The sequence below is a fragment of the Dermochelys coriacea genome, chromosome 25 (assembly GCF_009764565.3).
Source record: "Dermochelys coriacea isolate rDerCor1 chromosome 25, rDerCor1.pri.v4, whole genome shotgun sequence".
Lineage (NCBI taxonomy): Eukaryota > Metazoa > Chordata > Testudines > Dermochelyidae > Dermochelys > Dermochelys coriacea.
The window spans coordinates 16,219,525-16,237,899 of record NC_050092.1 but is presented as its reverse complement, the minus strand read 5'-3'; the positions used below and the strand labels follow the sequence as shown (position 1 = coordinate 16,237,899).

General features: G+C 39.5%; 1 protein-coding gene across 1 annotated transcript in view; it reads right to left on the bottom strand.

Annotated features, from left to right (window-relative positions):
• The window catches only part of EPS15L1 (epidermal growth factor receptor pathway substrate 15 like 1), an 86,799-nt gene that overhangs the window by 65,922 nt on the left and 2,502 nt on the right, over nt 1–18,375 (bottom strand). Inside the window, 8 exon segments of the mRNA XM_038384494.2 lie at nt 23–259; nt 661–720; nt 4,316–4,441; nt 5,765–5,827; nt 6,228–6,323; nt 7,946–7,993; nt 9,389–9,478; nt 9,665–9,706. Coding sequence (XP_038240422.1) covers nt 23–259; nt 661–720; nt 4,316–4,441; nt 5,765–5,827; nt 6,228–6,323; nt 7,946–7,993; nt 9,389–9,478; nt 9,665–9,706 — 762 coding nt within the window.

The window sequence follows — 18,375 nt, the reverse complement described above, 5'->3', positions numbered from 1 at the left end:
AAAATTAACATGAGACATGTACCTGTGTTTGCTTGATGCTGTGTTTGGGTGACAAACTTCCTGTGCTATTCAGACTGTTTACACTGCCATGGGATGGGGTAGAACGAAGGCTATCTTTAGGTGGAGGACTTGCAGGAAGAACAGGAACTGCACCAGGAAAAACTGGCGTCTTCTTTCTTTTGGAAGGTGGTATAAGTGCGGGAGGTAATACTGAGGGAACTGGCTCCTTCTCAAGAGCTCTATATACCAAATGCATTGCCTGCAAAGTCAAAAGGTAAAAATATCTGTAATATACCAATGAAGAGAGGAACACACAACAAAAAGTTTCCAATGGTAAGTGTCCAAAATACTAGGGAGAAGGAGGTAAACATGATAAGAGACAAGATCAGAAATACAGGTCAGAGCAGAGCTGTATAAGACTTTGAATGCAGGACAAAACGTTTAAACTTGATACTCTGGGCAAGGGAGAGCCAGAGGAGGGTTTCAAGGAAGAAGACCATTTTAGTGGCTGTAATTTGAATGATCTGGAGTAGGGCACAATGTGAATAATGAGCAGCCAGAAAGGAGGAGTTTGCAATGCTCAAGACTAAGTTCAAGGAAGCAATAACACCTATACATTGCTTTGTCAAACTTTTAATGAATTCAGAATTTAAAACCTACCACAGCAAATTCATCCTTGTCCAGGTGTCCATCTTTGTCAATATCACTGAGATCCCAGACCTACAGTATTTGACAAAAATTAAAGATGAAGAACATGTTACAACAAATTTTATTAAAGTATAAGTTAATAAGTAGGTTAGAAAACACTAAATGTATTAAGAACGTTAATGCCCTCTAGAAATTTGAGGTGCATTTTCTGAAGATCATATTAGTTATGGTAATACACATGGAAGTATATGTTTGGGGCTGATGAGGCATAAAGGGATACAAAGTCTCATCTGCTCTAGCACTTATACTTCAGCCTATGTCATCATAACTAATATGATTATGATGGAGAGGCTGTGTGGTACAGTGGATAGGAGACAGGATGGGGATGCAGGAGACGTGGGCTCTGTTTCCCAGCTCTGGCATAGATTGCTGTGTGACTTTAAGCAAGTCTCTTTATCTTCTTGTGGCGGTTTCCTTTCCTGCACTTTATCTGTCTTGTCTATTTAAACCATAAGCTATCTGGGGCAGGACTGTTTCATTTATATAGAGCCCAGACATCACCAAAAAATAAATAATAATACAAAGTCTGAAGCCTTTTAACACCAAGTGCAGCATAATGTTCAAGTGCAAGATTAAACAAATCACTTTTCATTCACATCAAGTCAAAGAAGAAAGTGGTCTTTCATGGTCAGAATGAAAGCAGATTTCAGGAGAGATGGGGCTGATGCTGAACTAATTGGAACCCAAACTTGGCCCTGGCACAGAACACTTCTCTGTGGACTAGTGTATATAGTTAAGAATATGGCTGAAAATAAAAGAAAAGAAAAAAGAAAAACTGTTTAGGGATAGGTTTCAGAGTAGCAGCCGTGTTAGTCTGTATTCGCAAAAAGAAAAGGAGTACTTGTGGCACCTTAGAGACTAACAAATTTATTAGAGCATAAGCTTTCGTGAGCTACAGCTCACTTCATCGGATGCATTTGGTGGAAAAAACAGAGGAGAGATTTATATACACACACACAGAGAACATGAAACAATGGGTTTATCATACACACTGTAAGGAGAGTGATCACTTAAGATAAGCCATCACCCACAGCAGGGGGGGGAAAGGAGGAAAACCTTCCATGGTGACAAGCAGGTAGGCTAATTCCAGCAGTTAACAAGAATATCAGAGGAACAGTGGGGGGTGGGGTGGGGGGGAGAAATACCATGGGGAAATAGTTTTACTTTGTGTAATGACTCATCCATTCCCAGTCTCTATTCAAGCCTAAGTTAATTGTATCCAGTTTGCAAATTAATTCCAATTCAGCAGTCTCTCGTTGGAGTCTGTTTTTGAAGCTTTTTTGTTGAAGTATAGCCACTCTTAGGTCTGTGATCGAGTGACCAGAGAGATTGAAGTGTTCTCCAACTGGTTTTTGAATGTTATAATTCTTGACGTCTGATTTGTGTCCATTCATTCTTTTACGTAGAGACTGTCCAGTTTGGCCAATGTACATGGCAGAGGGGCATTGCTGGCACATGATGGCATATATCACATTGGTAGATGCGCAGGTGAACGAGCCTCTGATAGTGTGGCTGATGTGATTAGGCCCTATGATGGTATCCCCTGAATAGATATGTGGACAGAGTTGGCAACGGGCTTTGTTGCAAGGATAGGTTCCTGGGTTAGTGGTTCTGTTGTGTGGTGTGTGGTTGCTGGTGAGTATTTGCTTCAGATTGGGGGGCTGTCTGTAAGCAAGGACTGGTCTATCTCCCAAGATCTGAGAGAGCGATGGCTCGTCCTTCAGGATAGGTTGTAGATCCTTGATGATGCGTTGGAGAGGTTTTAGTTGCGGGCTGAAGGTGATGGCTAGTGGCGTTCTGTTGTTTTCTTTGTTGGGCCTGTCCTGTAGTAGGTGACTTCTGGGTACTCTTCTGGCTCTGTCAATCTGTTTCTTCACTTCAGCAGGTGGGTACTGTAGTTGTAGGAATGCATGATAGAGATCTTGTAGGTGTTTGTCTCTGTCTGAGGGGTTGGAGCAAATGCGGTTATATCGTAGCGCTTGGCTGTAGACAATGGATCGAGTGGTATGATCTGGATGAAAGCTAGAGGCATGTAGGTAGGAATAGCGGTCAGTAGGTTTCCGATATAGGGTGGTGTTTATGTGACCATCGCTTATTAGCACCGTAGTGTCCAGGAAGTGGATCTCTTGTGTGGACTGGTCCAGGCTGAGGTTGATGGTGGAATGGAAATTGTTGAAATCATGGTGGAATTCCTCAAGAGCTTCTTTTCCATGGGTCCAGATGATGAAGATGTCATCAATGTAGCGCAAGTAGAGTAGGGGCATTAGGGGACGAGAGCTGAGGAAGCGTTGTTCTAAGTCAGCCATAAAAATGTTGGCATACTGTGGGGCCATGCGGGTACCCATCGCAGTGCCGCTGATTTGAAGGTATACATTGTCACCAAATGTGAAATAGTTATGGGTCAGGACAAAGTCACAAAGTTCTGCCACCAGGTTAGCCGTGACAGTATCGGGGATACTGTTCCTGACGGCTTGTAGTCCATCTTTGTGTGGAATGTTGGTGTAGAGGGCTTCTACATCCATAGTGGCTAGGATGGTGTTTTTAGGAAGATCACCAATGGACTGTAGTTTCCTCAGGAAATCGGTGGTGTCTCGAAGATAGCTGGGAGTGCTGGTAACGAAGGGCCTGAGGAGGGAGTCTACATAGCCAGACAATCCTGCTGTCAGGGTGCCAATGCCTGAGATGATGGGGCGTCCAGGATTTCCAGGTTTATGGATCTTGGGTAGCAGATAGAATACCCCAGGTCGGGGCTCCAGGGGTGTGTCTGTGCGGATTTGTTCTTGTGCTTTTTCAGGGAGAATAGGTCGGAGTATGAACAAGAGGCTACTAGGCAGCTCTCCAACACCACTTTCTACAAGCCATTACCCTCTGATCCCACTGAGGGTTACCAAAAGAAACTACAGCATTTGCTCAAGAAACTCCCTGAAAAAGCTCACGAAAGCTTATGCTCTAATAAATTTGTTAGTCTCTAAGGTGCCACAAGTACTCCTTTTCTGTTTAGGGATATTTACTGCATGTATTTCATATTTGTGAGGGGAGCCCCAGAAGTTCAAAGCTATTGCTCAAAAATAGTACAGAATGTGTAACAAAAGTACAATGCAACTCTATTTAAAACCCCTGGTTTACTGATGCTTTCACAGAACAACTTGTTCTAGAGTACATGCATGATAGCTGGAGTTTATATTTACAGTTGGTTTAATAGCTCCTAGTTAGAAAAAAAAGCTAATAGGATATAATGCCCTAAAAGGCATTATTGCTTAGGTGAGGACAGCTTTTCTAACCAAGAGGCATTCACTTTCCTTTTAAACTGACTTGCTTTTCAAACAAGTTCTTGGTCTTGAAAGAATACAAGACAAATTAAGCTGATCCAGCCTAGGGCCAAGTTGTTTTGTTGTTTTGCTTTTAAATGGACTATTTATTTAAGTGTCTTAATAATGGTTTAGAGAGCGTAACTTTAGGCAGCCATTTTTTAAAAATCTTGGCCTAGATCTGAACTATTGCTTCCATTTAAAGTAATGCTGTTATGATCAGTTACATTACATATTTAATTTCACTAGAAAGAGAAGTTACATTAAAAAATGGTTAGGAAAATTTGCCGCATACTTACCCTTCCTAGGATATCAAGAGGTAGCTTTGAGTTCATCAGTACTGGTTTTACTTTGTCTCCTGAAAGTAAACCGTTTACTGGCAAAAGGCTTTCAAAAATACCATCAAACTTTGCTTTTTCTTCCACCTAGTTGGTAAGAAATAGCCTGAATAAGTAAAAAAGTGTGCCTGTGTGAGTGTCGAAAATTAAATCTTGCAAGAAACTACGTGACTGGTCAGTAATTTATCATTTTAACTTCCTAATTTCCCAGCGCACACCTGTATGCTATATCCCAAACATTGTGCAATATTTCGATGTAAAACTCATGGAACGGGCTTTAGGACCTTATTTTTCTCAGTATGAAAACAAGCTTTCTGGAAATTACAGGACTGGGTTACAATATACATTTCTCTAATGTTCTAGAAAGACAAAGCATTTTGATTCACATACTGGTGCCCAGATTTTAAGTTATGAAACTTTCAGAGATCATTTACACTACTAAAAAAAGTGTTACTTCCAAAGATTTTGCTTCCTACGTTATAATATAATATACAAACTAGAAACCTTTATTTAAATGATTTGATCATTTAAATTTTCCACAAGCAGAAATTCTATTTTACATTTATAACATAAAATTAGAAAATTAAGTTATAAATATAGGATATGTAGCAAAAATTACTGTTTTCATTAGACCATACAGCAGGCACCAAAGAAATCATAATCTTAGAAGGTCGTGGGTTCGAGTTCCAAACTAATACTTGGGGATGGGATCGGTGAAGTGCTTCATTGTCTTTAGATCAGTGGGTCTCAAAGCTGGTCCGCTGCTTGTTCAGGGAAAGCCCCGACGGGCCGGACTGGTTTGTTTACCTGCCACGTCTGCAGGTTCAGCCGATCGCGGCTCCCACTGGCCACGGTTCGCCGCTCCAGGCCAATAGGGGCTGTGGAAAGCAGCATGGGCCAAGGGACGTGCTGGCTGCGCTTCCAGCAGCCCCCATTGGCCTGGAGCAGCGAACTGCGGCCAGTGGGAGCCGCGATCGGCTGAACCTGCGGATACAGCAGGTAAACAAACCGGTCCGGCCCACCAGGGGCTTTCCCTGAACAAGCAGGGGACTGGCTTTGAGAACCACTGCTTTAGATCAAACATTAACTCAAAGTGCCTTTTGCTCTGACTCTGGCAGATAGGCAGAAGATAAAAATCTTAGAGCACAACCCTCATGTCCTGGACAATGCTTCTTACAAATATTATACCAAATGCTGACAGAGACTTGCAACAATACTTGTATTAAATATAGAAGTATACAAATATCCATATTCAGTACTGTGTAACGTTCACATGTCTGCTTCAATAAAGGAAGGTGTTCCAAAGTAAGAAGTATGTTCTCTTGGTAAAATTATTCTATCAAACACAGCTGCCAGAAACAGAATTTACATTTAAAGAATGGATTCAAATGTACTGTCTTGTACACTTACCCTAACGGCCCAGTGAGCCTCTGCTGAAGGAGGTGTGATCAATAAGGGACTGCTAGTGTCATGCTAAAATGAAAAAAATAAATATGTTTATGCACATGTAGCTTTCTCTTTAATATTTAAATGTTTTACAGATGGCTATTGATATGAAGTATTTCACTTGTTATACTGAAAAGAAAAACAATCTCTTGCGTATCTTATCCAAATAGAAAAAACTTTAAATGTTGTATTATTGTTATTATTATTATTATTATTTATTTGTATTATTGTAGCACCTAAGAGCCTAGTCACTAACTAGGACCTCATTGTGCTAGGCGCAGTACAAACACAGAAAAAAAAGACAATCCCTGACCCAAAGAGCTTACAATTTATGTCCTGTAACTATTATGAGACTAATTTGTAAAGTAGAAAAGATTTCCCAAGTTTTCATTTTAAGTTTCAGTTCTAAACTTAAAATATCACTTACAAATTTAGGAGGTGGTATAGTCAAGTTTAGATTGCTCAAGTTAACATCATGGCCATTCTGTGCACATGCTACGAGTCGCAATGCAACATAGAAACCCTACAAATTCAAACACAACAAGTAAATGCAGGGCATTCTGTTAAAAAAACAAGCAATCTAACTCACTGTTTTTAAGCACGATAATCGGTATATTGTTTTTAACGATACTATTCAGATACCATTGCTTAAATGATGAAACCACATTTGAGGAGATGTTAAATTAATTGCTCTCACACTCCCACCCCTTCCATTCATTTCTACCTTTATTTATTTCTACAGCTGGGTTTTTAAAGAAAAGAAAAGGAGACTTTGCAACAACTTTATGTATAGCCTTTTTGGCTTAAGGAAAGAAACCCAATCAATGGTATACATTCTAAAAAATGCTTTCCCACAATTAAACCATTGTTGCCAAACACTTTTTCTTAAAAATGAACTAAGTTTTTGTTTAACAAACCCAAACCCCACAACCTGCAAAAGCTATTTAATATCCCAAATCAGTAACAATATATGGGTAGACCTAGCCATTACATTTTAAAATGAAATTTGAAAAGCCGTTCTTCATTCATTTATTTGTCAAGTCCTGAGTTCAGATTTTGCGACTTTCTTCCAAAAACTGATGCCATTACAAACACCCATAGGAGCTGCCAGCATACAGTTGCATTCCCTGTTCTGCCTTTGCAATGGAAACACACAATCCTGAACTCAAAATCTGGCAAGTGAGTGATAGAAATTGCTTTTTAAATATATTTTAATGTATGTATTTGTCTTTTAAGCTTAAATGGTCTGTTGGTGATTTGTGATATTAAATAATCTTTAAAACATTTTCTTAATACTTTGAAGTTCACCTTCAATTTTTTTTTCAATTTCTTGGACTTTAATCATATCAAATTGTTGTCAAATGCCCATATTTGCTAGAGTATTTGATTAGTTAATTTTCATAATTTTTGTTAAATACCTAGAGTATTTTTAATAAATTGTGACAGAGTGCTGAGAATCAGCAGCAGCAGTCACTGTAAGTCCAATTTGTTTTTCCCAGTGAAGGGCCTGATTGAGGGAAGCAGGGGCTAATTACTAGATCAGTCTAAGCTCAGGGAGCTAAGGAGCTATTTATTCACTAACTGGAAGAGTAGAAAGGCACAGGAAAGAAGTATAAGGGAGAAATGAGAGAAAGAGAAAGGGTTGGAGAGGACAGGCAGGGCCAGGGTAAAGGGAGATTTCTGCGTGGATGATGTTTGTATGTCACTATAAACAGAATTGCTGCATGGGACTGTAAATGGGTGGTTGTTGAGATAAACACAAATAAACTACATGTTGGTGTTTACAAACTGGAGGTATTACAGCCATTTGAATGAGAAGACAGTAGAAAAGGACTGCGCCCTGTCACACGTGCCTTTATTTTGTCAAATAAGAAATGACAGAAAAATATAATAAATAATTAATGGAAATATCTCCAGATTATCCATATGAAATCATTTTAACTAAATTCGTTTAGAATAGCAGATACATATCTGGGTATGAGGAGCACTGAAAAAGGCCTTTAGGCAGTAAGTCATGTAAGCACATGCGTAACATCAATGGAACTTAAGTACTATCCTGAATCAGGATGCTTTCCTGAATCAGGGCCAAAGTGTGTATGGTTATATGATAGATTTATGTTCATGTTCACTACACATTTTATATACCTGTTTATCCAAGAACCCTTTACCCTCTGGGTCAGCCAGATCCCATATCTGTGGAAACAAAAATCATGATAACATGTATTTTTGTAAGTAATTTATCTTGGAAAGCTCAAATAGAAAACATTAGTACTTGAATTGTTTGTTTTATATTTCAACATTTGAACTGCAAATTTGCTTTAAAAATTTTAAACCTCAAATTGCTGTATATGTAAAAAAGAAAGTGCTCTTTATTTTAAAATCAAATCCTTCTTCCCAGAAAACCAGATGCAAACTCCACTGAAGTAAATGGGAGTCTGTCCATTACCTTTAAAGACCTTTGGATCAGGCCCTTACGTCCTACAATCTGAATTTCTCTTGCATTAGAGATCACATCATAACCAACATACACAGAACAGTGATCTAGCATTTTCCTGCACTCCCTAGCCTGCAGTTGTAGAGAGGAACCCCCACTCCCTCCCAATAATCCTGAACTCATGACAGATAAGTTATGGAGGTAAGTGAAGGAGAAACAGATTTTCTAATATTTTGTTTTAAAATTAGTAATTTAAAATCTTATTGTGTAATCTCTAATCAATCACTGTCATCTTTAATTCATTCCTCATCACAGCTAGTCTCTTTCTCTCTCAATAGGTTCTTATATCACCCTTATCATCACGGTATCTAAGCGCCTTCCAGTAGTCCAATAAATGATGTGATTAACTGGTTACTTCTCTTTTACATATCTTCAGAATCTACACTTTCTTCATAGCCTCCACCATTAAAACATTTATCCAAACCCTGGCCATCTCCCACCTTGATTAACAATCTCTTGTCTGGCCTCACAGAATCACACCTCTCCCAGCCCGTCTGTCCACATTTTCCTCCTCCACTGCTTCCTATACATCTCCCCCTCTTTGGATCCCTGCATTGGTGGATTCCTGTCTCTTCCCTTCATTTTCAGTTTCCTTTTCCTCATCCATATATCTCAATATCTCTGTTCCCAGTTCCCCTTACTGCTACCTACACTCTTCTCAGTCATCTTGTCTGACTGCTTAGTCCCTTTGTCTCCTCTTTCCACTCTAATCTTTGTGCCTTCTAAGATGCTGTCTCATGTGCATAGAAAAATCTCATTGACAAGGTGCTTGCTCTTCAACCAATTCTTTATATGACCTTATTAATTATCCCCTCATCTTCCTTATACTGAACTGTTTTATCTTGTGTGTTATAAACTTTTTGGGGCTCTTAAAATATCCACAGAAGCAGAGCTTTAGTCAGTGCAACCAAGGGAGTAACAACCAATCTACAGGTAACCTGGAGTTCAGAAAAATCAGATGTGCACTGTATTGCACACTCTCTCTAGCAAACCACATCCACATTCACTCAATACCAGCTGTGATCATAATGCACACAAAAAATACTGTATAATGTATATGTATCCCCATATAAACGCACACATACTTAACTTACTTTTCCAAGGATAATGTCTGGAAGACCTGATTTTTTAAGGAACAGTGCAGCTTCACTAGCCCCAACTCTCCCTGTGTATGTTGGATCTACCTGGAAAACAAAAATTAACTGACTTAAGTATGTCAGCTACAAAAGCAAAAGTGGAGAATGGAGATTCTCCTGTTCCTTACCCACCCAATAATTGAGCAATATTACCACACAGCAGAGGGAACACTGCAAGAAACTAGACTTACAAAGGGGAAAAACAATTAAAAAAAAAAAGTATTAAAAACATACCTGTTTGTAATAAGTCTCATACAATGGATTCCCAGTGGAAAGCTAAAAAACAAAAAGGGTTGGTGGGTGGGATAAAAAATGAGAAAAGCAAAAATGGACCATGATCAAACATATTCCACTATCAGGGAATGTCAAAAAAGCACATCCTGATATGAAACCAATTAATTTAAATTATTATTTCAGTATCACTAATATTATATATTTAAAAGACAAAAACATATATTCTAATATTGTTACAAATTTAATGCCTTAAAGTTCTGAATCTAAAAATTAGGGTTCTGATTGTATTGTTAATTGGACACACAACATGCTTACAGAAAGCTCTCAACAATAAAGTTTAATATTCATATTTAACCCTGATCCTGAGTTACAGAAGTCTGCCTGCATGAACCCATTTTGCAGGATTGGGATACAGAAACATAAGTATGAGATAAACATATGCAATGTAACGAAATTAACATTACCATGAGAACTGTAACACTAGTGACTTAAGAGTTTAGATTTTTTTTTTTAACATTAACGTTGTGTTATTCAAAAGCAGCAGACAGTTTTAAACTGTGTATAGCTTCTTTCCCCCCCCCCCCCCCGCCTTCCCAACACTTAAAGTTATTGTGATAGGGCAGACAAGGCCTTATGGGCCTGCCACACCCTGCCCCAGAAAAGGGCAGTAGAGAGGTCTACATCGGCTGTGTGGGAAGTAGCCAAGCAGGTCAGGATAGGAAGAGCTGCAGGGCCAGAGTGAGTTCAGTTCCCTGTTAGAGTTGAAGGAGAGTAGATGGTGCTCCAGCTTGGTTGCTAGGACTTCATAAAGACAAGGCCCTGAGGTAAGGATGAAGAATGTGTGGCAATCATAGGATAGGTTTCAGAGTAGCAGCCGTGTTAGTCTGTATTCGCAAAAAGAAAAGGAGTACCCGTGGCACCTTAGAGACTAACAAATTTATTAGAGCATAAGCTTTCGTGAGCTACAGCTCACTTCATCGGATGCATTTCATAGGATAGTGGCCCAGAGAATTATAGCAGTCACCTAGTTTATTTAAAGAGACATTGTGAATGGCTGCTATCTATAGGGCCCCTGGGTTGGGACCTGGCATAGAGGCTGGTGTTGGTCTCTACCCACCCAACCCTCCCCAAAAAAAAGTGGCCTGGACTTTGAGGCACCCCAGAAGGGGAACTAAACTGTTGTGACCCAGCTGAAGAGCTGGGCCAGAAAGGCCCTGAGAGAGTGAAGACACTGCCTCCAGGGAAGGAGCCCTGGGGTGCTGCTCTAGCCCAGAGCAGGGACAAACAGAGAAACATCACAGAAGGCACTGAGAGAAGCTGCTGCTGGACTCATACCCTGAAAGGGGTTTCAGAGTAGCAGCCGTGTTAATCTGTATTCGCAAAAAGAAAAAGGAGTACTTGTGGCACCTTAGAGACTAACAAATTTATTTGAACATAAGCTTTCGTGAGCTACAGCTCACTTCATCAGATGCATTCGATGAAGTGAGCTGTAGCTCACGAAAGCTTATGCTCAAATATATTTGTTAGTCTCTAAGGTGCCACAAGTACTCCTTTTCTTTTTGAAAGGGGTTTGTGAAGCTTTTATCTCTGACAGAATGTGTATAACTTGGCTGGAGGACTGAGCCACAGAAGACCACTACAAATAGAGTGCAGGCACATGCACTTGGCCAGGGGGTGCTCGTGAAAGGTAAGTATAACCTGTTACAGTCAAAGAACTGGAGAATAATTGTTTAGTTTTCCAGACTTCTGGCTGACTAGATCAAAACAATGAAAATGCTTGCATCATACACAAGAGATGGAACATTTTATTTGGGCAGAAGTTTGTAGAGGGTTACAATGTCAATATTCACTGAATAGAGCATAATATAGAAACTGAGGAGAAACTGTCTGGAGCAAACAGCTCCGTCCCTGGGCACATTAACCATTTAAAAATGAAAACACAATGCATGCAAATTTTTAAAATAGCAATTTATATAAAGAAATTCCCACACACTTAAATTAGGCAATGTTTAAAATGCCATCATTCAAATCAGAACTATGGTTTGTGCCTTTTCTCTCTAACCTATATCTGCTTTCTCCAAACCGCCTGTCCAGTGACTTCTGTAGACAAGTTTTCACCACAACATCAACACTTTACCAGAGCAAAACGTAATAGGGCATGCTGACATGTTCAAAGTGATTAAATTCACAGCTGCATATTTCTTGATTATACAATCCCTATTTTATTTGTATGTTGTACATACATATCACACAAACTACATTAAAAGTATGAAGTAACACTCAAAAGTTAAAAGCCAGAATTAAGTTTCCTCTGCAATCTTAATTCAGCCCTCCTGTGTGTTTGTAATTATGTAGGTTTTTAAAAAAGCAAACCGAAAAACAAATTCCATCCTGTGGAATCATAGGTAGCACCCTCACAGATCACCAGTAGGGCTGAAATTTTGCACACCACAGACCTCTGCCACTTAAGCTAGAGGTTCTTGTCAACTGCTGGAAATGGCCCACCTTGATTATCACTACAAAAGGTTTCCCCCCTCCCCCACTCTCCTGCTGGTAATAGCTCACCTTACCCGATCACTCTCCTTACAGTGTGTATGGTAACACCCATTGTTTCATGTTCTGTGTATATAAATCTCCTCACTGTATTTTCCACTGAATGCATCCGATGAAGTGAGCTACAGCTCACTTCAAGCTTATGCTCAAATAAACTTGTTAGTCTCTAAGGTACCACAAGTACTCCTTTTCTTTTTGCGGATACAGACTAACACGGCTGCTAATCTGAAAAGAGTAAGTGATAGCATTAATAAGTTGACATCCTCTTCATGAATCTGTCACTAGTGGAGGATGAGACCCATTTTGCAAAGGGTTTCCACAAAAATTTATGACCACAGAGCAACAGTGAGACTCGATCTTTGGCTCATTCCAAATTTTGGAGGGGACTGACCCTTCTGTTCCTGTTCCCCCACGCTTAACACATTCTGTCACATCCCCTCCACCCTGTCCCTGTACTGTCTCTCTCCCCCATCAGCTTCTTGTCCTAGTCTCCTCACCTAGTCCACTCCAGTCTCCACCACTGAGGGTCTTCATGCTAGTCCATGTCTCCCTTCTGGGCTGTCCTACTGAGTCTTCCCTCCCCAGTCTCATTGCCCAGCCAGTATCGGTCCAACTCAGCGCCCAGTTCTCCTCCCCTTAGGTCACAATCCTAAATCTGCCCCTTGCCAAACTTTGTCCCAATCTGCTCCCTCTGCCACACCTGCCCCTCCTCCGTAGTTCTGGCTTATTCTCTCTATTCTAATCAAATTGTTTCCTCCTCCATGCTGCCTGAGTGCCTGTTCCCCAGAGGGAACGTTGAGAGAACAAGAGAGTGAGTCTCCATAGTCTCAGTTCTGGTGGTCTGTGACATAATGACCTGCAACAAGTGGCAGGAAAGTCCTGCTCAGTCCATGTAGTCCTAGGTTGGTGCATGCTTGATACAGACAGAATATTCAGAGAATCTAGAGGCCAGTCTTTACTGCGCATATGCAAACTTAGATTCCCCCTCCCCGAGTCTAAGATGGCCAAACTTGGGCTTTTATTTTCCCCCATGAGAATAGCAAAATGTTCATCCCTGACACAAAGGCAACCCCTTGCCAAAATTTCAAGCTCCTGGAGGCACACTAGCACTACAGCTTCTCAAGAAAACAGTAAGATTGTGCGTTTTTTTGTTTTATAATCATGGGCAAAATGACATTTTTCCCCCACCTCCCACATTTCCTCAGAAATGGCTGAACCATTTTTGTTGAAAATTTCTTAAAATATGCAGGCTGAGGCAGATACTTGACATGGGAAATTCTAAGCCAAATATTTAAAAATTTGCAAAGATGTAGGCAATTGAAAACAGGGTCTTATAAGGGGAAATGTCAGGCAACCTGAAGTATAGGTGGAAGCACTGCCTGTAATATTTACGCACATGGGTGTGTGCGCACATGTCTTGTGTCTTAACAGAATCAGAAGCAAGTGCTTGATGTGCCACTAAGAAGGGAAGAATCCTGGCTTTCCAATAGTACATAGTTCCCTAGCTCACGAAAGCTTATGCTCAAATAAATTTGTTAGTCTCTAAAGTGCCACAAGTACTCCTTTTCTTTTCTGCGAATACAGACTAACATGGCTGCTACTCTGAAACCTGAAATGAGTTATGATTGGTGCACAAATGAATATTGCTCATCCTTCACTTTGACCATTTTTGGAGGTGTATGTGCATATTTGTGGAAAGATGGAAACGGTCTGTCAATTTTTCTTTGGCAAGCTAATAGTTGGCAGAGTGCTGGTAAGGTAAAAAATACCCTTTGATAAATTTAATTATGTATCACCACCACTTTGTTTTGATATAGCATTGAGATTTCATTTTATATGCATGCTTTTAGGCCCTGATCCTGTGAACACTCATGTACATGCTTAATTTTAAACACAAAGCCCTACTGATTTAAAATTAATGCAACTATTCACGTGCTTAAAATTAAGCACATGTTTTGCAGAACTGGAACCTTAGACTGTATAAAACAGAAGGTACAATGTAACAAACCTTCATTTACTGGGAACATTACTGATATGTTGATCATAGGATGACTATGAGCTGCCAATGTGATATGGCTGTGAAAAAAGCTAATGCGGTTTTGGGCTGCATCAGGAGAGGCATTTCCAGTAGGGATAAGGAGGTTTTAGTACCATTAGACAATGCACTGGTGAGACCTCACCTAGAATACTGTGTGCAGTTCTGGTCTCCCATGTTGAAAAAGGATGAATTCAAACTGGAGCAGGTACAGAGAAGGGCTACTAGGATGATCCGAGGAATAGAAAACTTGTCTTATGAAAGGAGACTCAAGGACCTTGGCTTGTTTAACCTAACTAAAAGAAGGTTGAGGGGAGATATGATTGCTCTCTATAAATATATCAGAGGGATAAATACAGGAGAGGGAGAGGAATTATTTTAGCTCCGCACCAATGTGGACACAAGAACAAATGGGTATAAACTGGCCACCAGGAAGTTTAGACTTGAAATCAGACGAAGGGTTTTAACCATCAGAGGAGTGAAGTTTTGGAATAGCCTTCCAAGGGAAGCAGTGGGGGCAAAAGATCTATCTGGTTTTAAGATTCTACTTGATAAGTTTATGGAGGAGATGGTATGATGGGATAATGGGATTTTGGTAAGTAATTGATCTTTAAATATTCAGGGTAAATAGGCCAAATCCCCTGAGATGGGATATTAGATGGATGGGATCTGAGTAACCCAGGAAAGAATTTTCTGTAGTATCTGGCTGGTGAATCTTGCCCATATGCTCAGGGTTTAGCTGATTGCCATATTTGGGGTCGGGAAGGAATTTTCCTCCAGGGCAGATTGGAGAGGCACTGGAGGTTTTTCACCTTCCTCTGTAGCATGGGGCATGGTTGACTTGAGGGAGGCTTCTCTGCTCCTTGAAGTCTTTAAACCATGATTTAAGGACTTCAATAGCTCAGACACGGGTGAGGTTTTTCATAGGAGTGGGTGGGTGAGATTCTGTGGCCTGCGCTGTGCAGGAGGTCAGACTAGATGATCAGAATGGTCCCTTCTGACCTTAGTATCTATGAATCTATGAATCTACGATATATTATAAGCACCTCACATTTTTGCATTCTGTATAAACAACAAAAATTCAGCCCATTTGAGTCAACATTTTAAATGTTTACAATCACTTATGTCTAGTCTTATTCTGGATGCCTCCATGTAACTATACTTAAATTATATTACATTCCCCACCCCCATTCTTTTGTATTCCATTTTGGTGGGTTTTTACTTAATGACTTGCCAAAATATTTTGAAGTAAATATAAAAATTCAAGAAAAAAGAAAAGGAGTACTTGTGGCACCTTAGAGACTAACAAATTTATTAGAGCATAAGCTTTCGTGAGCTACTGCTCACTTCATCGGATGCATCCGATGAAGTGAGCAGTAGCTCACGAAAGCTTATGCTCTAATAAATTTGTTAGTCTCTAAGGTGCCACAAGTACTCCTTTTCTTTTTGCGAATACAGACTAACACGGCTGCTACTCTGAAACCTGTCATAAAAATTCAAGGTAGTTCTTTCATTTCCTCTACAATTATATGTATTCCCTTAAATAAAATTGTAATGCATTGACAGTTCTGTATAGGCAAAAAATCTTTTACAAGGAAACTACATAACACTGTTAACTAATTAGAAAATGTATTAATGTTGAAAGAACTACATCCTGTCCACAGTAAGAAGACTTATTCTTTCAGTAACGTATACAAATTGCATTAAAAAGAGATAATACCAAAAGAACTTGGAACAACTATCTCCCAAACATCAAAGGAGACATGTGCAACTAATCATATAAAAGCAGGATTTCTAGTATGGTAAATATCTGAGACTTGCCATATGGGGTACATTTTATGAATCCACTTTAAAACTGTTTTACCTACTTTATTAGATGAGTCTTTAGCAAGTACTATATCTACCAAGTTCTACAAAAGAAAAAGTTCCCCTCTGAAGTCTAAGATATCACAAATGGTAGCTTGATATGAAAGGCCAGAGTCTAATCAGATTTAAATTGTAAACATCCATACAGATCACAAAAACTTCTAGTACGGTATTTATACACTAGTGGGTTTTCTTTTAGATGCTTGTCAGCCATACTGTTTATCAGATCAGAAATGCTTTATCACAAAATTAGGGTAATTATAGGAAAAAAAAATTCTACCCTAAAGTTTAAGCAAAATCATGAAAGCAAAGTGCCTCCACAAGGACAGTCCTTTGCTTCCTTTGTATATTTTTGTTTAGAATTAATTGACAGAATGCTTGCCATCTTTCACTTAAAAATTCTGTGTTATCCATCTGGGGTATGTGTGACTACAGCCTTGTTGCAACCACAGTCAACTTTGGAATTCTTTCTTTGCTAGAAACTTAGCAAGAATACAAATTAGCAACAGGTTTCAGAGTAGCAGCCGTGTTAGTCTGTATTTGCAAAAAGAAAAGGAGTACTTGTGGCACCTTAGAGACTAACAAATTTATTTGAGCCTAAGCTTTCGTGAAATGCATCCGATGAAGTGAGCTGTAGCTCACGAAAGCTTAGGCTCAAATAAATTTGTTAGTCTCTAAGGTGCCACAAGTACTCCTTTTCTTTTTGCAAATTAGCAACAGTGACAAACATATCTGGGGGCAATAAGGACTCTGTTCTGTGCCCAAAAAAGGACTAGAAAGCAACACTCTCCCATAATGAGGCACTTGGTAAATTGTGTTGTACAGCCAATTATGTTTCCACAGTGTTTTGTCACACTCTGAGGAGTTATCAACCGTTTTCTCTTTAAAAAGACCCACGTTATTTCTTCAGAGCACTAAAATGTGTCTAAAGTAATTATTCTGAGCATACTGATTGATACCTACTGTTTGAAGACTTAAGTCCACTGGAGTTTCACTCTGCCATTCTTAAAAGCAGTTTAAAATATGGTTTATTACTCATGGCCAGTACATAGAACACTTGAGATTGTATGGCACAGTAAGTTGGATAAACAATATCAAACAACTATTTTGCAAAAGTCCGACTTCTGAACAGATTCATCAAGGTAACTATTTCTGTTTCTCCCACAATGATCGTTACATACAACTTGTCAGACTTCAAGTGAGCAAGAGTTACTTGACTTTATATCAGAAACCCAATTCAGCAAGTTGCTTGAGCTTTTTAAAGCTTCGTACAAGAGAACATGAATTTCAGGGGTGAAATAGAAAGCTTTTTATATTTTTCTAAAATGTATGTGAAGCCAGAGAGGATTATGTTGCAAAGACCGCATGGATCTATGTATCCAAGTGAAGTCCCACAAACTGCAAGAGAAGATAGAACCCTGAGCATGGGACTGGGGGTGGGGAGAGAGACTTAATAAATAACTATAAAGTGGAAATGTTTTATTAGTTACTTATTTGGGTTCTGGAGCTCCCCAGTTAACTGTAAACCTTGCTGATAAATACCAGGAATGTGTAATGCCATTAGTAATATCTAGTGCCTTCCTCATTTGAAATCTAGATCAGATTTGCCTATAAATATTCAAATACTCTTGGAAAACTAATGACAGTTGTCTTTCTAAACACATTACTGATCTAATGCAAGTGGTGAAGACAGGTTTTCACTTTAAAGACATTGGGTAGATTTATCTCCTCATAAGAAATCACTTAGGTAATGTCTGCAAAGTGCTTTGCAGACAGAAAGGACTATGTAAGCAACAAATATTGATGCCATGATTCAAGAATTTAGGTAAGCATATAATGGCAAGTGGCATGATAGTGGTTATTACAGACCATCAAATGCTCAAGAGGAGATGGATGAGGCATTTATAAAACCAATATCCAAAGCACAAGACTGGGAAGTAATTGGGGCCTTTAATTACACAGACATCTGTTAGAAAAGTAATGTAGTTGTTGGAATGTATTGGACACATTCTTGTTCCAGAAAAGGTGAAAGTAACCAGGGAACAGCCCTTTTAGACTTGATTCTGACCAACATAGAGAAATTGGTAGCAAATCTGAAGGTGAAAGGCAATCTGGGTGAAAGTGATCATGAAATAAACTTCAGGATTCTAAGGAAAGGAAGGAGTGAGAGCAGTAGAATAAGGTCAGGGGACTTAAACTACCCCCACTTTAACAAACTCAAAGAACTGGTAGGTAAGGCCCATGGCAGGGCAGAGAA